The 26996-nt window shown below is 36.7% G+C and overlaps 1 protein-coding gene across 2 annotated transcripts in view; it reads right to left on the bottom strand.

Moving 5' to 3' along the window:
• Positions 1 to 17414, bottom strand: part of Lsamp (limbic system associated membrane protein) — a 623669-nt gene extending 606255 nt beyond the window's left edge. Inside the window, exon 1 of one of the 2 annotated variants that reach the window (XM_090346000.1) lies at positions 16592 to 17414. In XM_090346000.1, the coding sequence (XP_090202126.1) occupies positions 16592 to 16746 (155 nt within the window). In that variant the 5' untranslated portion in view covers positions 16747 to 17414. The remainder of the gene's footprint in view (positions 1 to 16591) is intronic. The other variant, XM_090346010.1, reaches the window with a different exon arrangement.
• Between the last annotated feature and the right edge of the window lie 9582 nt (positions 17415 to 26996).

Below are 26996 nucleotides of genomic sequence, written 5' to 3'. Positions count from 1 at the left end.
CTGTCTTCTCATTCTTCTTTTTAATACTCACTTTTCAATGATTGAACTTTCTGAATCACTTCCAAAATTATTACTCTACGTTCCACATTGTGTGCTTTCAAATCTCCTGATTCCTCAGACAAAGCCTTGTGTCAAGGTTTCTGTCACTGTTAAATACTACTAAGACAATGATGAAGTAATTAGCTGAGTATCCATCAGCACATCAGGGAGAACCTGATTTTATACTCTGGTGATTGCTGTTTACATGTTTTTACAGTTACGATTTTTAAGTGAATTAAAGTTAACTTTACAGAAAGAGATCAAATCAGGAAGCATATGTATACAAAATTAAAAAGCAAAGATGCTGGCTGACTCTGGTAAAGAAGTCAGTTCTGAAAGAGGTAGGTAGTTATGTTATGGCTGGTGCAGACACATTGATGGGTATTATCTGTTGAATGATCTCATATGTGCTATGAAAGAAGTTGTTTTAAACATAACAATATAAAGCCAGAAACACAAAGGTTTTTGTTTGATTTTTATTTTTACTTTATTATTTCCAGAGAGGGTAGTTGACATAAAAAGTAAAGGGGATGAAAGGGCCTTGGTGGTTCATGCCTGTAATACTAGCTACCTAGGAGACTGAGATCTCAGGATCATGATTAGTGAGCTTGGACAGGAAAGTCCAGGAGACATTTATTGGAAATTTAACTAACCACCAAAATGCCAGACATGGTAGAACATTAGCCTTGAGTATACAAAGCTCAGGGACAATGCCTAGGACTGGCACCAAAGAAAAAGAACAGATTCAATTCAGAAAGAGCAAATTTGCCTATAAGAAGGAGGTCAAAAACAGCTCTGCTAATATTTGTGGGACTCAGAAGAGGAAAGGGTGATATCAACTGGGGTGACTATGTATTTTCAGGGCTCTTGGGGGAGTGAGAAGGAAGTTCAAGGGATGGGTTACCTTAGGCCTTAGAGTTGGAATCTGAGCTAAGATGAAGCATGAATTTGGACCAGGTACCATACTTTACTCTTTGAAAAAATAAACAGTGAAAGTCATACTGACCAACAGGCTGACACAGGGTGAAGATTTGAGGATTAACGTAAGAATTTCTGTTCTCATTATTTCAGAAAAATATTCAGTTAGAGACATAAATAGTGGGATATAGAGTTACAGGGTAGACTTCAAGTAAAATTTTATTAATATGTATAACGAAGTAATTGAGGCCTTTAGAATAAGCAAGAGATTTGACTAGACAAATCTATTTCTAGACTACAGGAGTAACTTTGTGAGATCATATTTGTTTTAATATTAGTCTAAGTACAAAGATAAAAGGTTTAATTTGCTGGGCAAGGTGACTCATGAGAGTAATCCTAGTTACTCAGGAGGCTGAGACTTGAGGATCATGGTTTAAAGCCAGTCTGGGCACTAAAGACCTTGAGACTCTTATCTCCAATTAATCTCTAGAAAATGGGAAGTGGGGCTGTGGTTCCAGGGGTAGCAGGGTTAGGGAGGCAGCCTTGAGCTGAAGAGTCCCCATGACCAACAAAAAAAGATAAAAGGTTTAAATAACTCTTTAATTTTAATTAAATAGTCACAGGGTTTTCAACAGTTTGTAAATTCTCCAATGGGAAGAAAATAGTAGAACCTTAATACTAAACCCAACAAAATTATTAGAGCCTATTTAGAAATGAAATTCTTCAAAAGCAATAAAATCTATAATGAAATGCTAACATTTGTCATAACCAGTAGAAACCTTGGGCTCTACTAGCAGAGATCTGCAATAGAGAAAAACCTTGATATATAAGGCCATATAGTATGAAGCTAATTGAAAGGACCTCCAGGATACTGAAACAAAAGCCATATAATGAATGATTGTTGTCCTTAATGTACTATGTTATCTTTCATCTCCTTTGCTGTCTCTTGGGTATCTCATATTGTTACAGTATCTCACTTTGTTATCTGATATATTGAATTTATTTGTATTTGGTTATTTGAAATTTGATAGGGAAGGGGGGAAAACCAAGACGGGGGGTGGGTGGTGGGGGGGGAGGGGGTTGGGTACCAAGACATGTGAAAGGGTATCAATGTATGTGAATTAATGCACCTTCTATCTGGCAAATATCATGTAACCCTTTTATTAATTACAATAAAAAATTATTAAAAAAATAAGAAATGAAAACATAAAAAATGAACCAGAGTAGGCCGTGAGTTTGGCCTAGCTGGTAGAATGCTTTCCTGGCATGCATGAAAACCCGGGTTTGATTCCTGGTAAAAAAAAAAAGCCAGAAGTGGTGCTGAGGCTCAAGTGGTAGAGCTCTAGCCTTGAGAAAGTATATATATATACATATATATATATATGTATATATATGGGCTACCACTCTACCTTGAAACAAGCCCTACTTCCCATTTTGTAGAGATTAATTGGAGATAAGAGTCTCAGGTCTTTTTGTGCCCAGGCTGGCTTTGAACCTTGATCCTCAGATCTCAGCCTCCTAGGATTACAGGCGTGAGCCAGAATGTTTCCCCTCCCTCCCTCAGTCAGAAGGTTTTATAAGATATTGGTGCTATGGAATTAAAAATCACCCATTTCAATTTCGTCTTGCATAAGAGATTATTAAAAAAAAAACAGGAGCATTTCCTAGCAATGGTTGTAGAGCTTCTGTTTGAAATTGAGATGATGGAAAATATATGTCCTGACAAGAAAATCCAATTCGTTTGGCAAGAGGGAAACTTACATGTAATAAATATATCCAAACGCCTGTAAATGTAATTATGGGTCTACTTTTCCCATTTCTTATAGTCATTTTTGAAGGCATGAGGGCAAATGTCATTTGTGTCATTTATATCTTATAATGAGAATCAGAAATTCCCCAGCCACTGCCCTATAGTCACAAAGCCAAGAAATAATAGGTGAACCTTTAAGTTCAATCTTCTGACCCACAACTTCCTTACCCTATTTGAATAGCCATTTTATGTGTTCACCTGATATGTTTACAGAAAGAATCAAATCATGTTCTACCTAAATTGTAAAGTACTAAACATTATTTTCTTTCTAAATTTGTATTTTTTTCCTGAATGAGATGTATATTTTGTTGATTTTTTTTACAGTGCTACAATCTCTTTATTACAACTTGTTTCCATCCATATCTATCTAACATTGTGTGAACAAACACCTTAAGAATCCTCAAACTAGAGGTTGGTCACATGATTGAAAGGCTGCCTACTCTTTTTTGCATGATTATGGAACATGACCAAAGACAGACTAAGAGAGTTCTTTATCACAAGCCATCCGAATTTGTTTGGCTTGATTGTGCAGCTGAGAAAAAACAGAAAACATACCAGAATTTGGACCCATTATGTGTTTACAAATTTACAGAAGGAACTTACTGAAATACAGTCTCAAAGTGAATATGAGTTGTCAACTTCATTTGTGCATTTTAAGGAAATTAATTTGCTAATATACTGCATATTAGTTTTTTGTATGGAACACATGCCGACTTCAAGTGATTACTTCTTCTTTTTCAATGTCTGTTTAAAACTACATTCAAATGACAATTCCTTTGTACAACTACTTAATTTAAAAAAACTCCATTATAATATTTGATGTGGGGTTTTGTTTTGGTCTATTTATTATTTTACTTTTGTCACAAATATTACAAAACTACTTCTATTTTATGTTGATTTTTAGGAGCAATGTTTTTACAATTATTATATCAGTGTTCTGACCATAGTGAATGTAGTTCTTATAGCTGAATTTGTTATTTAATCCTAATATATTTTTTCCACATGTCTTGAATGCTAATACTTCATATAATGAATAATTTTGATAATTTTATTTAAAAGGAGGTACAGTCATAATTTTCAATACATATTCTATGAAGCCAGAAAAATTTGGGGGAGAATTTGGGTTGAGAGGGAGGTAAGAATGTGATGACTGCTTTGTTGAATCATAAGCCCTTTCTACAACATCTTAAAAGTAATAAAGTACTATTTAAAAATAGACAATAAATTCTTATTCTTTCAGAGGATAGGCTCATATTCACTTTGTATGCTTGTTAAAAAAGTTGCTCTATTATTAGATAACAGAATATAGCAAAAAAAATTTAGTGTGAACTTGAGATGCAAAGTTTGAAGTTACATTGAAGAAAATACAGTTATTTTTCCTTAAGCCAAAGCAGCACAGTTCCTGTCCAACAAAAATAGATAGAAAAAAGCATATAAGGTTTTAATTTACTCACTAGAAACTGTACAATACCCCATATCTAACAGAAAAATACATGTAATTTCACTGCACTGACAAAACAAATTTAGCACCTTGTATAATAACTAAAAATAAGACATTAGTCAAAACAAATTCAGGCAGTTGTTGTAATGCTTTTTATATATTGTTCACATCCTTGATAACCTGAAAATTTCACTTTTCAGCTAGAAAATTCCCAACATTGGTGCATCAACTTAATTAGTTTCCTATTAAATTGTGCTGTGACCAAAGTTCATGATAATATTCACATTCTGATCTTGTGTACATAAACTTTGTGTACACATTAAAAACACATTTATGCTTGTACTTTTATCTATAATTATAAATATGACAGATATAAAACCTTGTGTTTAAACATATCTACACAATAAAGATTATGCATATTCATGACATAAACTGATTATATCTCATGAAAAATTCTGTACAAATAATAGTCTTATTTTAGAAGACCTAGGTTTTGAGTTCTGCTTTAATTGTATGGAATGATTAGGCATTAATATAAAATGTTCCTATGTTTCTTATACTAGAATCATACACATACGCACACACACACACACACACACACACACACGTACATACACACACACACACACAGATTAAGGAGATTTTATTTTTAATATGCTATCAGCCCTCTTACAACACAGTGCATTTGTTCTTCCAATTACATCCCATTACCTTGTTCATTGATATACTTCTGTTTTAGACTTGAGAAACAGATATTTTAGATATTTTAATGATGTAACAATATATGCTAATCCCAGAGTTTACCTAGTGCAGAAAATAACCTTAAGTCTTTTGATGCTTAAACTAGTGTGTCTCTATACTTTGGGTACTTCACTCAAGAAAGAGATGAATAGAGGTCAGAACAGAAGTTAATGCAGAAAATTCATTGATGTATTAACTTACTGACTCAGATATGTGATGTTAACATGTGTTCATACAACTATATTATCAAAATACAAAAGGTGACAGCAATCTTCAGATTATTGATCTTAAAACAAATAATTAGTCAGGCATATATATGCTAGAATGATGTGTCATCAAAACACAAAGTTCAGAACTCAGAAGTCCAGACTGTTTTTTTCATCAACCTTCTCACACGTAGATATTTGCTATAATTATTTGCTGTTGGACAACATTCTTTTCACTCTTACATTCTGTTCCCAATAGGTGGGAGGAATAGAATTATCTCCATAAGAAAATTTTAGAAATGATACAGTTAAATTTAGACTAGAGAGAGAATTAATATTCAAATGTATCTTCCTACATTACAATAAAATAATGAGTTGTGCATTATTGCATGGGTTATTCTGCATTTTTCTTGGAGACATGAACATTTCTTCTAACCTCATCTAAACAGTATCTCTCTGCATTATAGTAAGACATGCAGGAGAGAATTTAGGCTTATAACAAAATCCAGTGTATATTCAGGTTTCCCTTTCTCTAGGACTGAGAACTGAGATCTAAACTGAAAAAGAAAAGAAAAGAAAAGAAAACCACCACTGGTAGCTATCATTCCTCAGTATGAGTAATTATTTGTAGTAAAACTAAAGTGAGTGATATGTGCCCTGCTTCATTTCACAAGAAAATAGAACACATCGTCATGGCTATGTGTTACTCTTGCTACCTTCACTTCCTCAAAGTTCATGGCCACCATTCGAGGCAGAAAGCCTTAGAGTATCTGGAAAGATATGTTCCTTCTCCTACAACAACCTAGGATTCTGAGCTTTTATTATGCTGGATAATCTTCACCTTGTAGTCCCATTAAGCAATTCTTCTTTCCAACAGCAGCTGGTATTCTAGCATAGAAAGTACTTTCTATCTAGGGCCCTGTATATCTAACTCTGAAACATTAGATCCCCATGTGTCCTTCTGATTTTTTTCAGGAAACTGTGCTTAGATAGAATAGCTACAATGAAAAACACTGAAGGAATATTTTTAACCAAGCACTTTAATCCACCCCACCAATAATAAGAGAATAATTTATAACTAATATTGCTACTGTGCCTTCTTCAATAGCACGACCATAATTAATCTAGTGGTGGTTGATTTCACTACCAAAATATGTTCCTTCAGCTTTGTCTCTTTCTAATTTGTTTCCTCTTTTATAAATCAAGCTGTTGTCTTCTTGATTTATAGTGCCACCATCCCTCTTTGTTCAATTCAGCAGGCAAATATTTATTTGAGCACTTATAGTTACAAAGCAAAATTCTGGGATGAGATGGTAAAGCAGATGAGTTGCCTTCCCTTGAAGAGAGGCACAAATTAGCAGAATTTTTTAAATGTAGTAAAGGCACAAGGTATAGAGAAAATTGATCAGCAAGTATAAATAAGGACATTTATCTCCAGCCTGGAGGAATGAGGAGGTTACACCAGAATCTAATCTTGAGTGAGGTATAGGCAGACAAGCTAGTAACAAAGTGTGATGGAATAGGGATAGAGGGAGTAGATGGAGCTCCAATCAGAGAATCATGGACAAAGTTAGGAACCAACACTACGTAGGGATACACTCATAAGCACAGGTGGTCCTGGGGTAATTGCAGAGCACAGTGTTATTCACGCCAAGATACTATCAATACTGAGAAAACTTCATTGAGTCCAGTGACATGTTTCACTAATTGAAGTACAAGGCTGAGGCACTCTTGAGGAGAGATCAGAGCTACAATTACTCTACTTGGAGTCTGAGAGTTCTAAGTAGGCAAAAGATAGAAAGTCAGGCACCTGCAATCCTAGCTTCTTAGGAGGCTGAGACCTGAGGATCAAGACATGAGGCCATCCCTAGTAGAAAACTCAAAAGACAGTATTACCTCCAATTAATCACAAAACGTAGAAGTGGAGATGTAGTAGAGTGCTAGCCCGGAGCACAAAAGCTCAGGGATAGCACCCAGGCCCTCAGTTCAAGCCCAGGACAGGTATATAACACACACACACACACACACACACACACACACACACACACACACACACGTTAAATGTAGTAAGGGAAGGAAGAAACAAATAGGATAAGTTGTTATTTCATTCACACTCTTGTTACCATCTTTTTCCCAAAGCGAAACCAGGTCTTACAATTCTGAAATTACACAATAATAGGTTTTAAAAGATAGACTTCAGAGCTCTGAAAGTCACCTTCAAATCACCTCAAGGTTATTAAAGCCTTCCTTCCACTGAATGGATCTCTGTCTTTTACCTGCTAATCAAGTTTCTTGTCTTAGTTGTTGGTTTGCCTGAGGGAAAGAAAATCCCCTCAGTTTAGATAGAGAGAGGAAATGTCAAAGAGGGGCATTTTCTGGGGAATTCTTCCTTGGCCAGACTGTGGTGCAAAACTCTCCACAAGTAAATGTAGATTTGAGTTGAAAGGATGAGACAGATATTAGGAACAGGAGAAGGCAGAGAATGGGAAAGAGAGCACAGAAGGTTAGACAAAGGAAACACAGACAGGGAGGGATATTTTCAACAAAATTTGGGGCATAAAATATGGCATATCATGTCATAAAAGAAAATCAAGCATATTATCTCTGTAGTACTATGGAAGGAGAATCAAGAGACAGTAATTCTAGGGTTCTGATAGTTACTCAAGCTTTTTAGAGACCAACTGAATTTATCTCTTCCCAGTTACATTACTTAAAAAAATGTGACAGTGAACTGTCTAATCTCCAAGGTCTTTCCTGCTCAAAATGTCTCAAAATGTCTATGTATTTTCCAGGAAGTAACTAATAAATTCTGAAGAGAAGGCTTTTATTTTATAAATGTTAATCAAACATTAACTTGAGATTATGTTTGATTACAGGTGACTACAAAAATACATTTGCTGCGAGTGTAAGAAATAATGCAACTACATTCTAAAATACTTGTGACTTCAAATGACTTGAAACAAAATAATAAAAATACTTTAGAGCAAATGACTCACATGGATCATGAAAATATAAATAAGATCTCATTACATTCCCTAATTTTCTATGTTATCTCCTGTTGAAGCCAGAATGCCATGTCAACACCCTTTGTTATTACATTTTAAATTTAAAAACACTTTGATATAAATTATTTTATTTGATCTTTAAAATAGCTTGTCCATTATCCTCACCAATAGGTTAGAATATTTTACACTATTAGATCTTAGTTGGTTGACTCTTGGGCATTTTTATCCTTCATGAAAAGTCTCATTCATAAGTTTCAACTAAAGATTGATCACCATGTAAAAGTGAGATGAACTGGGCCGGGAGTTTGGCCTAGTGGTTAAAGTGCTTGCCTAGCATGCACGAAGACCCGGGTTCGATTCCTTGGTACCACATACATAGAAAAAAGCCGGAAGTAGTGCTGAGGCTCAAGTGGTAGAGCTCTAGCCTTGAGAAAGTCCAAGGACAGTGCTCAGGCCCTGAGCTCAAGCCCAGGACTGGCAAAAAAAAAAAAAAAAAAATGATCAGGGGCCGGGAGTTTGGCCTAGTGGTAGAGTGCTTGCCTAGCATGCACAAAGACCCAGGTTCAATTCCTGGGCACCACATACATAGAAAATGAGATGAACTACACAATAAATATTTTGTTTTGGTAACCATTTATTTAGGTATATAGAAATATAAATACACAGAATAAAGTCTATAAGAATATGTTATCCCTGGACAATATTCTTGTCTCGCTATTGGCACTGTCCTTTACTTCAAACACTAAAAACAACAATAACAGTAATAAAGCTAACAAGTCTAGAATTGCTGTGAATCTTACCTAAACTAAATTTTGAGAACTGGACCTGATAGTACATACCTGGAATCACTTTCTTAGGAGATAGGGAAGGAAGACCATGGTCTTAGGTCTGTCTGGGCAAACACAAAATACATTATAAGAAGAACAAAGGAAAAGTAAAAATTACTGGGGATGTGGTTCATATGGTAAAGTATTATCATGATAACCTGAGTTCAATCTTTATTAAACCCCATAATAAGGAGAAGGAAAAGAAGAAAAGAGGAGGATAAGGATAAAAAGAAGCAAAGGGGAGGAGAAAAAGAAGAAAAGGAGGAGGAGGAAGAGGAGAAGATGGAGAAAGAAGAGGGGAGAAGAAGACAATAAGAGCTTTTAAAAATCATATAGTAAATCCTATTTCACAACTACGATATAAATTGTATTCACATTAAAATGAAGTTGTTCTGCTGGGAGTTTGGCCTGGTGGTAGAGTGCTTGCCTAGCATTCATGAAGCCCCGGGTTTGATTCCTCAGTACCACATACACAGAAAACCCCAAAAGTGGTTCTGTGGCTCAAGTGGCAGACCACTAGCCTTGAGAAAGCCCAAGGACAGTGCCAGGCTCTGAGCTCAAGCCCCAGGACTAGCAAAAATAATAATAATAAAATAAATTAAAGTTCTTCCATTTTCTATTATAGACAAGAAATGTACCCACAATAATCTCTTTCTTATGTCCACACTGAACTTGACCTTCTTTGTATACCACCTTGTTTCTTGAAACATACAATAAAATTTTTACTACCAGCTTACTAAACACACCCTGAAAATGGTTTGCAAAATAGACTTACTCAGTAAGATATAAGTAATCCCTTCTGTTTACATAACAAAATCACGAAGATATAAAAAGCAGTAATTTTAGCCCAGGCTCTTTTCCTAACTAATCAAATGAAATTTTCTCAGGACAAGAAATATGTAGCTTTTTGTATTTTTCTGAAGCCTTGTGGCTGGTGGTCATGTACATCCTGGTGGTAACCATCTGAAGCAGAGCCTCTTCCTCTTGAGTGTGCTTAAAAATTCATAAGGGTTCTTCTGTAAATCCAATAGAGTCAACCTCAGATAGACTCAGATTTTTTTTTTACTCTATTTGTGTGCATGTATGCCAGTCCTAGGTCTGTAACTGAGGGCATGGCAAGATCCCTGTGCTTGTTTTGTGAATGAGGAGGGTTATTTATTTATATTCCTTTTATTTTTTCTTAATAATTTTTGGTCTACTTTCTTTCTTTTTCTTTGTTCTAGGCTAATGCTTTACCATTTGAGCCAGAGCCCCACTTCTGGTGGTTAGCTGGAAATAAGAATCTCACCATATATACATATATATATATATATGTGTGCACATATAATGTACATATATATGTATGTGTATATATATGTGTGTATATATATGTATATATAGTATCCAAGCTGGCTTTGAATTGTGTTCCTCAGATTTCAGCTTTTTGAGTAACTGTGATTACAGGTGTTAGCCTGAGATTTTACTTTTAAGTAAATGACTGTAAGATATTTAAGGTTCCCCTCTATAGATAGCATTTATGGTGGCAAACGACAATGTTTATCAAAGTACAGGCCAGGCTTAAAGTCACATTATTACCTGAGAATTTGGTAGAAATTCTTTAACAAGGATACAAAATACTCAGAAATTCTGAACTGAGGAACAGCAATGGACCTTGTGTGTTCTCTGTCTCTGTCTCTGTCTCTCTCCCTCTCTCTCTGTTTCTCTTTATCTGTCTCTGTTTCTGTCTCTTTTGGCTCTCTCTCTCTCTCTGTCTCTCTCTCTTGTTCACTCTTTATCTCTCTCCCTTTCTCCCCCCCCCACCCTTCTGGGGCTTGAATTCAAGACCTGGGGACTGTCCGTAAGCTTTTTCATTCATGACTGGTATTTTGCCATTTGGGCTCTATCTCCATTTCTGACCTTTTTTTCCTGGCTGATTTTCTACTGTGATCCTCAGATGTTTGCCTCTGCAATGATTAGGACTAGCAACATGAGCCATTGGTGTCTGGCTCTTTCAGGTAATTTAATTTTGAGAAAAATAATCAGTTGAAAAGAGTTTTTTAAAGTCTAATCAATTGGCTGCCTGTATTTGGAAAACCACTGATATTTAGTGTTTATCTCACCCTATACAATTCAACAAACTTTACCTCTTGAGTGATTCCTTATAATAACACTGTAGAGTAACTAAAATAGTTTCAGCATTTTGAAAATGAAACTCCAGACCAAAATAATGTGAGGATTTGTTCAAAGTCATTGCATGCAAGAATAGATCCAATTTTAGAGCTTAGCTCTTTTGAGTTTCACAAATTAACACGTTTGGCATTCATCGAAGATCAGGAACAATGGCTATTACCACTAAGTAACAGCCTGAAGGAAAGATATCTCTACAGTTCTGGGGATGACAGAGGAGGATCAGTGTTTTCACACAACTCCCTATCAGGTGAGTCACAGCTGTTTGTACTTGGAACTATCTGAGTCCATAGCAAAATGCACTAATCCATTTTGGCCTGAGTTTGCTGTTATGAGGAAGCAGCTTTGGGAAACACAAATGTTTAACCTTCACCAACTGACATAGGGGATGAATCATTGCTTTGGTAGTTCTCGCTTCAATTTTACAAATTATTTATTTGAAATCATTACAACGAGCAGAAAAAATATCACATACACACACACACCCCATACCTACTACATATGTATATATGTATACTATGTGATTGTACATGTTTGTATGTAAACATGTGTATATGTGCTTACATATTCCATACTTACTGCAACACACACACACACACACACACACACACACGCATGCAAAACACAATTTTCGTTTGTTTCAGATTAGTTGACTATGCTTTTTGAGTCATAAATGACAACACATGAATTCTTTGACAAAGAGTATATAAAATGCCATATTTCTAGATGCTATATAATATGCTAAACTATATTATTTACCATGTATACTTAATAAAGGATTTCATGGGAAATGGGTGACCCTTATTGTATTAGTAATACTTAGTAGAATTTGATTACCTTTAGTGATTTAGCCACAACAAAAGAAAACCTCACAATTGTTACTAACTCTCCCTATATACCACCAAAGTTTGTTTCCAAATAATGAATTATAACAGGAGAAAAATCATATGTTGTGTCAGGAATTTGTTTGAGTGTTGATGTTTTCTTCCTAAATATAGGCGTTCCAGATGCCTTATATAAGAGAAACCATTTTCCTTGAGATTTGCACAAAATCTTTACATTATTGTTAAGTAATTACATCTTTTGTTGTTGTTTTGTCTTCTTCCCTTTAATATAGGATCAAGCACAGAAATAAAGACCTAGAATTTGGAATCAACCATTCTTCACTTAAATATTTCATGTCTTTCGAAATTCTTGATACTTACTTCACATATTTACATTTTTTGTTTTTGTTTTTGTTTTTGTTTTTTGCCAGTCTTGGGCTTGGGTGCAGGGCCTGAGCACTGTCCTTGGACTTTCTCAAGGCTAGAGCTCTACCACTTGAGCCTCAGCACCATTTCCAGCTTTTTTTCTATGTATGTGGTACCGAGGAATCGAACCCGGGTCTTCGTGCATGCTAGGCAAGCACTCTACCACTAGGGCAAATTGCCGGACCCATTACATATTTACATTTAAATAGGAAAATGTTATTATCTAAGAATGGATTATAATATCTTGCAACTACCACAGGGAATTAGAATTTTGAAATAAATACAAGTTCAATTTAAAATATTTACAGCAACATTTTGGGGAACTTCAGCATTTTATCTTATGCCCTGCATATTTGTACATGCATGAACATAGGAGATTCACAGGGAAAATGTATGAGCAAATATATGATAACATCATGCATCATACATCTTGCACAGTCATGTGCAATCAAGCACTCTATCCTCATCTTTCCATCCACATACAGTTTATAATTATAAATACAGTTCATGGTACCATTAAAGTGAAAATTTTGATGTGTGGCTTGTAATACCACTTATTTTCAGTTTATCTTGATTTATCACAACTACATGGCCTCAGTGCATTAAGATTCAGCAGGAAGTATACTTTTGTGGGTATCTATGCGAAAGTTTAGTAGGTTCCTAGGAGCCATATTGGATGGGAGGCAGACTTTATTCAGAGAACCATGCCAGGTTGCACCCTGAGAGAACACCTACGGAGAAGTGTTTCATACACTTATTTACACATACAAATACTCCTTGGTGCTGCTAGGGTTATTGGTCTGTGTGTCACACTTTGATTCTAGAGCTTCTAAGACACAACATGGTCAGCAATTCCCTCCTCTTTCCCTCAAGTTTTGCCATTATAAATCTATAGGCTTCTTTTTGTTTTCAAAAAGATAGAGATTACAGAGCAAGTCTACAAGACTAATGTGTATATTCCTATCATGATCCAGGATTCCACCAAAACTCATAACTAGATGAAGATAAGCACCAATTGTCTAAAGAAGCTCTGGTTTCATGAAAGTAAGACAGTGAAGGTAAATGTTTTCAAAACAAGTTGGCAAAACTTTAGTCACTGGACCACCAGAATTACAATCCTCCCTTGTCTCCTACTGCCATTTCAAATTATTCAGAGCTTCAGACTAATAGAGGATTTTTTTTTTCTTTTCTTGCCATTTCACTTTCCAAGTGCCAGACATCTACTGTGGCTTCCAATGAATCAAGTTCTCCTTCTTCTCTTCCTCCTAGAAGCTCCCACACGCAGCAAAATGTCAAAAAAAGAAAGTGGAAGCATGCCTTTCCCAGGCTAGAATTCCAAACTGAAAGCCAGAAGACCATTCTTCACCAGGAAACTGACCCACAAAGCTGACTGGATTCAGTTAAAGAGATTGAAGAGAAGGTCAGCTAAGGAAACAAAGGGAACTCTCACCATAGTACTTCTGATAGAGCTCTACCAACTCAAAAATAAAGTCTTGTCCAAGGCAGACAATTAAAAGAGGTCATGTTAGGTGAGGTCTAGGGAGGCTATGGATACTATTTGATTATCTATTTGTATAGCTTCTCTTTTCCAATAAAGAACTGGACTTTGTGCTTACAAATACATTTCCATAATATAATTTAATGGTTAAAAATACTCCATTTCTTCCATTTAAAAAAATCAACTGTGATGCTTGAACTCTAGGCCTGTGCACTGTCTCTGAACTCTTCAGCTCAAGGCTAGTGCTATTCTGCTTGAGCCACAGCCTTTTTAATGTACTATGTGAAGTTATTCCTTTTCCTTTTTTTCCTCCATTTATGGTTGATCCCCAGTTGTTACTCTGACTTTGGTATCTAGTGTATTGTATATATGTTAATCTGTTTACTTGAACTAGGAAAAGGAAGGGGAAAAACAGGATGATTGGGAGGGGGTTGGGAGGAAGGAAAGTGGAAGAAAAACATGGGAAGAGTATCAATGTTCAAGAAATAATGTACCCACTACCTGATGAATGTAACTATAACCCATCTATAAATAACCCTGGCAATAAAATACAACAAAATATACTCCATTTCTTTTATGCCACAGATGTACAGAAACAAAAGTATATGGTAAGATGACATTTATGTAATAAAACTATAATCCTCCATGTAGCTGTCTACATACATGCTACATGAAGGTATTGTATATATGCGGAAACATGAAAGCAGAAACATACTGTTATATTTTATCTATCTCTGATCACTATAAATTAGGATAGTGGTAATAGTGACTCAGACCTCACCAAGTTCATAAACATAGAAAATTGTACATATAGAATTGACCCACATCTCATATTTAGTCTTATTATTGGGAAAATTGTATTCCTATGGATAGCATAAATTTCTATAGATTGCTTCATTAAAGGGTTAATGATGTTAGGCGATCTAGATGCTAAGTAGATGAGGTGGCACGCTGGTGTGTTTGCAAAAACATTTTCTGCATTACATCTAAATCCCTTGCAAACAGATAAATTACTCTATAAATCTTATTGCTCTGGGTGGATAAATCACACATACAGGTTTACAAGGCTGGAAAGCTACAAGGGAAAATCTACTTTGGATTGTAGGGTCTTTGGGATTCATAATCACCCAGTGCTCAGGAAATGAAGAAAGAAGTACTTAGACATTCACATTCTCTTACTTTTTACAATTTGGAACAACATATACATGCAATACACACAGTACACACACACACACACACACACACACACTCACACAACACACACACACACACACACACACACACACACACACACACACGCTCCTCCCTAACAAGGCTAGAGATCCCAAAGCAGGACACTCTGTCACAGCCAACCAAATTTATTTCTGAGAAAAGAAAAGAAAACTTTGCTGTTGTCGGCAGCTCTGCTTCAGAACTGCTCCCTGATGCCCCAGGGTTTATGCACTATCAGCTCCTTCCACACAGATTAGAGGTTTATTTTCTATTGCATACTGTTTTTTTTTTATTGCTATCACCAGAAATATTAGCTGGATAGACAGACCCAACACTGGGTCATTTTATTTGGAGGAAATGAGATTTTAAAAGATCTTTAAGGACAGTGATATTTTTATTATTATTATTGTTTTATCACCAGCAGAATTCCAAGGGAAGCTGAAAAGGCCAGGGTAGAAAAGAGGGAGAGAGAAGAGAAACACTGGAAAAGAAGCCTGGAGCTTTTTAGAGATAGAATAATGATTATGTGCCAGTTGGGTCCTTCTCTCACTGTCCCTTCTAGGGGTCAAACTCCCAAGGACTATGACTCTTCTTTTCCAAATTCCTGTCCCCAAATTCTATTTCAGAGGTTGGCAGAGCTAGAGCTAAGACTTTAAAATCAATGATCCATTTGAAATATCCATGTTATGTCAGGTTGATTCTTTCCCAGTCTCTGTTCTTCATAGTCCTATGCTTTGATGCTAGTGATTGGGGCAAGAGAGATCCTTTTCCCTTCCTCTCTTCATTTTTGGATTGACTTCTATCCATAGTCCAGAAGAGGCTCAGTAACCAACCAAAGTTCTAACATTGATTTATTGCCCTAGATGTCAATTAGAAGATCTTTACAGAAAGTCTTTTATCAGAACTACTGCTAGGGAAGACTGAGAGCCTTGATGTATTAGAGTTCCCCAGTACACACACACACACACACACACACACACACACACACACACACACACACACAACCAGGAGAACACATTACTGCCTTACCACTCTTGGAAAACCATAATTTAACAACTCTTCCCTTAGATTAAGAAGCCCCAGCAAAACTCCAATGTGCCAAGCATCACTCATTGCAAAAGAAAATCAAGAATATTACCCTAAATGCTACTTATAACCCTGTAGAGAGAGGGCTGGGAGTGGAGGGTAGGGGGTGGGGAGGGAGCTGAAGTTTGGCGTCCATGATAAGAAAAACAGGGTTCAAATCACCAAATAACATTCCACCAGCATCACAGGATATTTTGTTGGCTGTTGTGTGTTCAAGTCAGTAAAAGGAACACACACACACACACACACACACACACACACCCCTGCAACAACACCAAGGGAGCAGAAGTTCAGGGAGCTCAGATATACTTGCACACACACACACACACACTCAGACCACAGACCTATGGCCAGGCACACCCGCAGAAAAGTTGTGCGTCAAGAAGCCCTACCTGAGGATGGCGGTATCCCCCTGCCTCACGGTGATGTTGTCGGTGCCTCGGTTAAAATCCACGCTGCGAACGGGCAGTCCTGTGGGGAGAAGGCAGAGCAATCTCAGTAGGACCAGCGGCAACTGTTTCCGATCGGGCTGCACTCTCCCGACCATCGTGGCCAAGCCGAGTGAGTTGCAGGTCCAAGGGGGCACTCCGGAGGGAGGGCGTGTGTGTGCGCGCGTGTGTGTGTGAGTGAGTGAGTGTGTGTGTGTGTGTGCACACGCGTGAGGCTGGCTGGGCACAGCACTTCACCAACCCCGGACTGGCAAGCACAGCTCAGGCAAGTCGGGCTTCCCCAGTTTGTGGAACTCTTCTTCTTCTTGTTTTTTTTTTTTCTTTCCTTTGCTCAGTCTCTTTGCCTTCTAAGACTTAACAAAGCCCTCATCAAACCCAAACAAGGGCTTCAAGTCGAAGGAACAACAAACAAACACACCAGAAATGATTTAAAAAAAAAAGGAGGAGAGTTACAAAATATAAAAGCCTCTAGAAAAGATGAACACAAGACAGTCCAAGGCAGAGAGAGGTATTCCCCTGGACGACGCTCTCCTGCCAGTGTGTGAGCTGAGCTCCTCTCTGTAACCCACTTTCCTTCCCAGGCTGGTGAGCAAAGCCAGCCAGCACCGAGCCTGCCAGTGAGTGTAAAGAAACAGCCTAGCAGCAGCAGCAGCAGCAGCAACTCAGAGGCTTTTTCCCCCTCCTCCCTTCTCTGCTTCTCCTTCCAGTCTTTGGCTCTCTCTCTCTCTCTCTCTCTCTCTCTCTCTCTCTCTCTCTCTCTCTCTCTCTCTCTCTCTCTCTCTCTCTCTCTCTCTCTCTCTCTCTCTCTCTCTCTCTCTCTCTCTCTCTCTCTCTCCACTCAGCACCTCCCCCACCCAGCCTTTACCCTGCAGGTTTTCAACAGCCCCACCACGTCATCCTTTCCCTCCCCTCGGCGTGGCCCCTTGTTTCTCACAACTGCCCCCTTCAACAGAAACCGGCCTCAATGAAAGCCTGATGCGCCTTGGGGTTGTCAGGACAACAGCTCCATCTGAGGCCTGGCTGATTTCCTTAAGAAGAGAGAATGGAACTCAGAGGTACTGGTGGAGACAGAGCAAAGGAACAAGAAAGAGAAATGAAAACTGACAAATGGAGGGAGTGGGAACAGAATGTTAGGAAGGCAAGGGTGGTGGAGGGAAAACCAGATCTAGGAAGATTAAAGAATGTAAAACACAAGAAACTTGACAGTGGAGGAGTGATGAAAAGCCAAAGAGGATTTCAGAAGAAACATTCCTTTCTGGTACTCAGAACATGTGTATTTTTTTTTCCTTCCTCCTGGACTTTCTGTTATAGGACCAAAAAAAAAAAAAAAAAAAAAAAAGGGTTCATTTTCTCTCCCTCTTTCATCCCCTCCCCCTCTCAAAACCCCCTTATGAAAGATGGATGGGATACAATGCTGGGTATTGAGTGGTCTGGGTGTGAATGCTTGGCTTGTCTTTTCCAAGTGCCAGCCTCAGCAGCTGATTCCCAATCCCTAAATCACCCTCACTCTCCAGGAAAACCCTCTATCTCATACATGAGTAATGGTATTAAGGATGATTGTTTAATTGGCACGTTGCTGATTCCACACAAGTTTCTAGTGGCATTTGCTTCTCAAAATGTTACTATGTAAGCAAGCAGATTTGTATATCAGAAAGCTTGTTATTTCTAGTGAGATCCAACGCTGCATATAGCACTCTAATGAGTAAGAGAGAGGCAGGTTACCATCATTTGTCAGTGCTGCTCCGTAAGTAAGTCAGCAAAGAGGTCCATAAGATCTAGGACTGTTGTGAGACTCTCACTTTAGAGACCCAAATGACCAGACACAGGGGGAAGAGATGGGGCTGGACCAAAACATCTCTTCTTCTAAATTTTCCTTTCTTGAAGAATTCATGTAAGAAAACATTCATATAATACAAAATATAAATGATATAGAATGCCCCAGGATGAAAAGTAGTCATCTATCTAGTGCTATTTTTTGGTGTGTTTGGGTCATGGGGCTTGAAGCTGTCCTGGGCTCTGTCTCTGAGCTCTTCAGCTCAAGGTTACCTCTCTGGCTTTGAGCCAAGCCCCACTTCTCCTTTTCTAGAGGTTAATTGGAGATAAGAGTCTCAGGTCCTTTTGTACCCAGGCTGGCTTTGAACCTTGATCCTCAGATCTCAGCTTCCTGAGTAGCTAAGATTACAGGCAAGAGTAACCACGTCCAGCTTCCAATTGCTATTTTTAAGCAACCATTTCTGTAATCTGGAGACAACACATATGGCTAGTTTCTCATACATTCAAGATGGTAAAGGGAGAAGCATGAAGGATGGGAAATAGAACATCCTTTGGGCTTTTTTGTTGTTTGTTTTTCTCGCTCCTTTTTGCTTTGTGTTAATTTTGGGCTTTGAACTCTGGACCTGGGTGCTATCTCGGAACTCTTCAGCTCAAGGCTACCACCCTACTCCTTTAGTCACAGCACCACTTCTGGTTTTCTGGTGGTTAATTGGAGGTAAGAGTCTTAAGAATTGCATGTTCTCTGCTTTTAAGTTTGACACCAGCAAATCTTAAAGTGTTTAAAGTGTTTCCACAAAGCTAGAGTTAGTTTATAGGCACATAAGAAAATTTATTGGGTATTATCTACTGTATATAAATGTATTAACTGAAATACAGCAGATTCAGAGAATATAAACATTGCAATTCCCTCAAAAGGCAAAACCAACATTTAAAAACAAAACCCAAAAAGAATGGAAATGGATACTTGGAAGGGCTGGAGTAGAGCTGATGAACATAAGAAAGGGTAGAATGGAGTAAAGAATTCAATGCATACCATAGAAAATTAAGAAAAGTGAGGGAAGAGGTAGTTTGTGAGGGAGGGATAAAAGAATTAAAATGGGTAAGAGTGATCAAGGCACATTGTATTCAAAAAATGCTTTGTGGAATGACAACTCCTTTGTACAACTGCATAAAGTTAATTAAAAAAATTATATGAGCAAAATAATGAAGTGTTTCCTCAATGGTATCAAAGAAACCCCAAGAAAATTTGCATAGGCAGCTTTAAAATCAACTGGAGCTTAAGTGACTCCTGGAACCTCCTTCTACAAAAATGAATGGAGAAAAGGCCAGAGGTGAAGCTTCTATTTTTTGCTGCTCACCCAGGCCATTTTCTGGCTGCAAATATCCCATGTACAAAAGGTACACATATGTATGCATGTATAAACACACATGCACACACACACCCCAAGTTCATATTTTACTCCTCTTAGTTACACCAATCACCAACTGAAGACATTTGCAAAGATGAATAATAACAGGAGCATGGTTGGGAATCCTTGTCAAACCCCAGCCCAGTGCATATGCTAAAGAGCACTTAGTGTGCTGATGGCAGCCTTGCCACCTAGATTCCTCAAAGTATTTCTTTGCAGAACTGATATGAGCTTAAAGGTAAATGATATCTTAAAGATGGTGTGATGAAAGGAAGGAAGACCTTTGGTCATTGAAGAAAATATTTTGAAGGACTGGAATCTGAATTGGCACAAACCTGAGGTTTATGAAGCCAATTAATATCATTGGAATGGTGAATTCATTTCATCTAGATCAAGATGTCCTGTGTCAGGGCTAATCAGCAAGGCCAGCTTAGGAGACATGTTCTCCTACAAAACCCAAACTTACAATTAGCAGTTGAAAATGTGAGAACCATTTTGCCATAGAAAGAGATGGTTAAATTTAGTGAGTATTTGAATTCCAAATGTCAATATCAACAGGTAACTGAGTGTTAATGTCAGTGAGGGGGGCTGGAACATTGTGTATAGTGGAAAGGGTTGCAAGGAATATATTACCATGCGCTCTTGCATCTATTATTATATTATTACTACCATTCCGGTTAGACTTCTGAGCTCTTAAATATGAAGGATTTGCATAAGCAAAGAATTAGTTGTAGCATATATTATGCAGTTGGATGGTATTTTTTCAATACCAAGAGACAGAAAAAATAATACAAGTTGGGGTTTTTCCATGGATGGTTGTAAGTAGATCGTTTGATCTTAAATATTGTCCTAGATATTGGGCAAAGAAGATTAAACATATCTTGTGAGTAAGCACCCATTTATACCAAAAGGTTTGAATGGACAGAGAAGGAGGTTTTAATCAAGACAGAATAAGTATGGATGGAATGATAGCATATTATTTGCAGAAAATGCTTATACATTATTGTTTACTAATACCTACACCTATAATCTGAACCTACTGGTAGAATTTGACAGGTGATGCTGGAAGATAATACAGAATATCACAATTCACAACAGAGAGAAGTTAGAATATAGAGTTTGTAGTAAATTAGTCACATCCAAAACTTGTCTCTACAATCACTATGAGAAAGAGTATATATTCCCTTAATCAAGACTGTAATCAGAATTGTGATGAAAATGCTTAACCTACTTAAGAAGATAAAATTGCAAGTATATATTTGTATAGAAATAATTTAAAAATATCAGTTAAAGGTATTTTCGAGGATTTCACTAAACAAAGTCCAGTTCTAGACAACTTTTGACTTACTATGAGCATATAAACACATTTTTTTCTAAAAAAAATGCAATAATTTAAGTGGATCAGTCAGTCTAATCAAATTAGAATAGATGCCTGAACAATTTCAAGCTCTTGATGTCTATCATATGTTATTAATGTTGTAGTATTTCTACTTAACTAGCACTTCAAGTACCTCTCATTAACCCAAAACATGGCTCAAAAGGAACAGACTGTGATTGATCAATATAAGGATAGAGGGAAGATGACTGAATGCTTAAGTCAACTTGCTTACCTCATCTTTTACAATTTGTGAGTATACTATATATTTGTGAGTATACTATATATTTGTGAGTATACTGTCATTACAGTTTGTGAGTATACTATCTATTACCATTTGGGACTGTGTGACTTCTCAGTTTCTTCTCTCTATTCTTTTTCAGAGTCCTGTTTTTCCCCCTCCTTTTTGGTCTCCCCTTTCTAATTAATTCAGTACTCCAAAGCCGGAATAATGTCAAATCATCACAGTCATGCTTTCCAAACTACCCTGATATTAACTTCACTGCTTGTTTTCCTTAGAAATGCATAGAGGGAAATAAATAGATATGCTTCTGAAAAGTACAATGCTATTTTCCAAATTCCACTATATACATTCTTCCCAGAAGGTTGGCAAAAAGGAGCATACTTTTGGGTTATTTGTGAGGCAAGTATGGCTGTTAGCCATGTGAAACAGCCATCATCACCCAAGTAAGATGATCTTAACTACTACTTTAAAATAACATACTGCCTTTCTAAAAGAGGCTGTAGGAGATTCTGGCACTCTCCAGGGACAAATGCTGCAACAAAAACACAAAAACCGACTAACATTTGAGTAGCCTAAGAAACATGAAAGGTTTATTCCTCTTTTTCCCTTTTTAAGGTAATAGGTTCACATAAAATCCAGATGCTGTATGGAATGCATAACTAATTTAGCCATATTGCTGGCATTTATGCTCAACATGTTTATCACATTATTAATATACCACTCTACATTTTTACAGGTGTGAAGTCTTAATCACAATAATGTCATGCTTATACTCTTCTTTCATATGTAGAATTAGCATTTTCATATGAACTACAAGTGTGGAGTTATTAATACTTTTCCTTAGGTTTCCTAGCATGACATTCTAATGATTTCATAATAATTTAGCAATGTTTGAGTATTTTAGTTTATGCTCATAAACACAGCTCACATATGAGTGTCCCTTGGATTTCTCACACATAATTTTATTTTCACACGTCTCACTGTGTAATACAATCATCAACCTTCATGTCAGTTAAATATCATTCAAATATTTCTCATGGATCCTCCAGCAATGCAAAACACTTGACCCAAATTCTGTACAAGGAAAATCACTAACTGGTTTGCTTTTGGTGTTTGCCATTATAGTTCATCATTATTACACCAGTTCTCTGCTTCTATCCAAGCACATGTTGCTCACTTATTCTATTTTTGTAGGCATTAATGCTTTGAAATGTACCAATTTTCACACTGAGATTCTTGATGTTCCTCATATTCTGTCATCTTGTTTCTACTCCTGACTACATGTATTTGCATTTACTGATTCACTGGTATAACAATATACTTATTCTTTCATGATCTATTATTTCACAAAAGTATATACATTGACCTTTGGAACAAGCTGTTTTCTAAGCTTTCTTCTGCAACTATGGATACTATGTACCATGTAATGGCCAAATAATACTTCATCCAAGATTCTTGTAGAAGTCATATGCTGGATATAAAAATAGATTTCAGCAAGTGAACAGATAATTAAATTATTTTATAGAGTATATGATGTGGGGAAAAAGATATATGTGATAGGGCATAAATAGTCTAGAGGTGTAGAGATATGTTGAGAAAATCACAAAAATGGTAACTATTTTAGGGTTTTTCTATAATATATAAGGATTGTTATAATAAATTAATATAATTTATGAATAATAATAAATATATTATCTACATTCATATATATTCATATGAATGTTTAAATATTCAGAGAAGGATGAGTAGGTTGGGAGTGGGAAAGGCAAAGCTTCTAGGGGTGAAAAATATAGAAGTTTATTCTGCCTGTGTATGAATATAGCTTAATGAAACCCACAAAAATCTATTTATTAAAGGTGGAGGCATGAAGAAAGTAATAAAAGTGAAACATTTGATAAATGTTCAACATATGCGTGTATGGAAATATCTCAATGAAACCCATCTGTGCAATTAATATAAATTACTGAAAGGTTTTTTTTTTCTTTTGCCAGTATTGAGTCTTGAATTCAGGGCCTGAATACTGTTCTTGGGCTTTCTCAAGGCTGGAGTTCTATCATTTGAGCCACAGCACCTCTTGCATTTTTTTCCTATGTATATGGTACCAAGAAATCAAATCCGTGTCTTCGTGCATGCTAGGCAAGAACTCTACCACTAGGCCAAACTCCCTACTGAAAGTTTTTTGTTTTTTGTTTTTAAAGAATAGGGATTAACAAAAATCTCTTTGAAAAGATAACACTTATGTTAAAATCTAAAATATGAGAAGAAATTAATGAAAATATCTGCAAGATTTTTCCCAAACAGAAGAAATGCCGTTTCAGAGGCCCTTAGTTAAGAAATGCATATGTCAGAAATGCACTAGAACAATAGTGTTATGTACAGGAAACTACAGGAAGTAGATCTTATTCATATACCAGGGTCATATCAAGTGGTAACAGCAGAAATTAAAGGAAGTTCAAATGAGTAGACAGGGTCGTGATGGGAGGACCTCTCCAATTACCAGTGTTCTGTTATAACTGATGCCTGATTTTCATATGTTAGCATTTTATCTCATTTTATTCATCCAACTCTAACATACCTTTATTGGGAGCCTCCACTCACCACGTGAGTAGGGACATATGCCATGGAGGCTGTCATTATTGATATCAGAGAAAAAAAATAAAACATTGTTCCAGTTGTTGCTTTTCTTCAAGTATAAGTGCCATTTATGTTTTTAATATGATTGTATGTTAATTAAATATCAGCATAATCAAAAGTGGTTTGTGAAAGATTAAGATATGCATAACAAGATAACCAGATGCTATTTAGAAGCTAAACTTTACTAAATGTTTTTGTACACATCTATGTTTATTTTTCAGGCAATTGCTACCCTGCTAAATCTAAATGGAATGCCTAGTTAAATATCTTGAGGCTATAAGTCATGTAAATAGCACTAATATGTTTTCTCCAGAGTTTGCTGACAATATTGAGCTGCAGGGAATGTCTAGTGTTGGGTCATTATATTATGCAAAGGGTCCCAGAAGTTTCCCTGCTTGAAAAACTCTTTCTTTGCTGTCTAGCTTAGCTTGTAATTTACATTCTCCCACTTCTTTGCTTTCAGTAACAAATGTAGGATCATTGTCTAAATGAGAGAAAGAAGATTCACAAGACCTGTCACATCAGTTGTGTTGCCATATATGAGAATGGTCATTAAAATAATCCATAGCTTTTGAAGGTTACCATATAACAGGCATCATGCTTAGCTCTGAGTAAACAATGATGTATAAAATAGACGTCTCCCTGTGCAAGCCTAACAAGGGAGTGACATTCCAGAGAGGGACTGAACACTGTTTTTATACAATCATAAATGAGGCCTTCAAACATGCTCTCCAACATAAAGTCTAAAACAGATGCCTACTCTTCTCTTTGGCATTTCTCAGTGATATAAAATAATAAAATTCAAAGGTCCACAGGTGGGCAGTGTCTCACAACTAAGAGTATGCCAGCAAGGACTATATTGTAACTGTATAGAATCAAAACACAATAAGAGTTCAGGGAAGATCATTCAGAAGGCTTCTTGGGGGGAAAAGTCACATTTTAGATGATTCTTGAAAGATGTTTGAAAATGAGGCTAGTCACAACTTTACAAAGCATTGTGAGAATTTGAGCCCTAAACAACCCATGGAAAAAACATAAGGATTTGCGTCACTTCAGGTAGAAGGGTCTGTATAATGAAGAGTCCCTAATGACTGGCATAAACAGGCATACCTTATCTTCAGCAGATGGGGTGCTAGTTTGAATCTGAAGGGAAATACTGCTATCTTAAGGAGAATGATTTGACTGTAGGACATTAGAAGGTGCCATGGGGACAAAGTTGTTCAATTGTAGGAGTCTTAAATAAAGCCATTGAAGAAATAGTGAAAGTAAGATAAATACTGTATGTAAGTAGTAACTTTTTTTATCTTCCAAAGAAACATGAAGGAGGAAGAAAGTATTCATGTAGAGAGGAGGGCACTCCAAGATTAACTATGTAGGGGTAGAGATAGAAAAAGTGTAGAAGGGGAAATTACTGTTTTGTAGTTTGGGTCAGTGGGAGGTTTGACAGGTATGTTAATGGGCTGTGGCTTTTATTCTGCATGCAGTAGGGAACATACTTCAACTTGGATTTTACGAAGCTAACTAAACTGGCAAGGGAGTGGGAGACACATTAGGACAAGGGAATGTCAAGGAACATCCAGTTATAAAGTCTCTAGGATAACACAGACATGAAATGATAAAAGCAGGCTACGGAGCAATGGTTGGAATGAAAAAAAATGAAAAAGAGGTAAAACTTTGGGAGGAATTTCACAGCAAGACTGAGGGAGCTTGTCAGTTGGTTAGATATGGAAGTGACAGAAATAGGAAAGGCAAAGGATTTCTTTTTTTTTCCATTTTCTTTGTCTTCTTTAAGTTACAGGCTGATTAAAATGGGAAGTAAAATAAAAATCTAGTTTCAGAGGAAATTTGGAAACTCCACTTTTAGAATTTTGGATTCCTTCCTAAATTCATACCCAAATAGCCTACACTCCCAGATGGACATGCTCAGGAAGTTGTCATAGGAAAATGACATTTTTTTTTTAAACAGAAGGGCTGTCTCTGACTTCTGTGATAAACTAAGCCCAGAAGGCCAGATTCTTTCTTCTGGATTTTCCCTTGGCTTTCTTTTTTATCTCTCATATGTTTGTGTAACTACAATATGTTTATATAGTATGTGAGCACTGAACTAATTTGCCAATAATGGAGTTTATTTTGATTTTTAAAAGCATATGCCCACAAAGAAAGTAATTGATTCTGTATTTCAAGAGGAAAATAAAATCTGTACTTGTCTCCCTCTGCTGGTTATACAGTGAGGTACCATGGTGCTGGCTTAATCAGAGTAATAGTGGAAAATAATAGAAATACCCACTAATAATTGTTGTCAGTTTTTTATATACAGTTATAGGGCTTTGCAGTTCACAATGCATACTGCCACCCATATTTTCAAATGTTATCTCTACTACAACTCTCTGAGACAAACAATGCAAGTATTACCACCGCATTTGTCAGAAAATTACTGTGAAACTCCAAACCACAAAGTTCTCATATAAAATTTAGAGGAAAAATCAGGAAGCACAGGTAATTAGAAAAATGGTACCATGTTAAAACTGGAAGAGATTGAGACAATCTTCTTGTGTAGTCTTTCCTCTTAAGCTGATACACTGAAATTGAGGGTTTATACAGCTATTTGGGAACACTGAAATTGATATTCATAGACTTCAACTCTAAAAACAGTGTTTTATTTTTATTGTACCATGTAGACTGCCTAATGTTTTTCGAAGATATTAATCCTTTTCAGTGTAGCTGAAACATCTATAGTGTAGATTGGAAATATCTATTTCACTGAGGCTAGATCTTTGCATCAGAAGAGCCCACAGCTGTGTCAAACTTGTGCACACAGAGCTTCTGTATGGCAAAGGACATAGATAGCAAATTAGCTAGAAAGCCTACAGAATGGGAGAAGATTGCATTAACCATGCAACAGACAAAGGCCTC

Source organism: Megascapheus bottae, chromosome 1 (assembly GCF_031878675.1).
Source record: "Megascapheus bottae isolate mThoBot1 chromosome 1, mThoBot2.hap1, whole genome shotgun sequence".
NCBI classification, from domain to species: Eukaryota; Metazoa; Chordata; class Mammalia; order Rodentia; family Geomyidae; genus Megascapheus; species Megascapheus bottae.
This window is presented reverse-complemented; position numbering and strand designations above follow the sequence as displayed.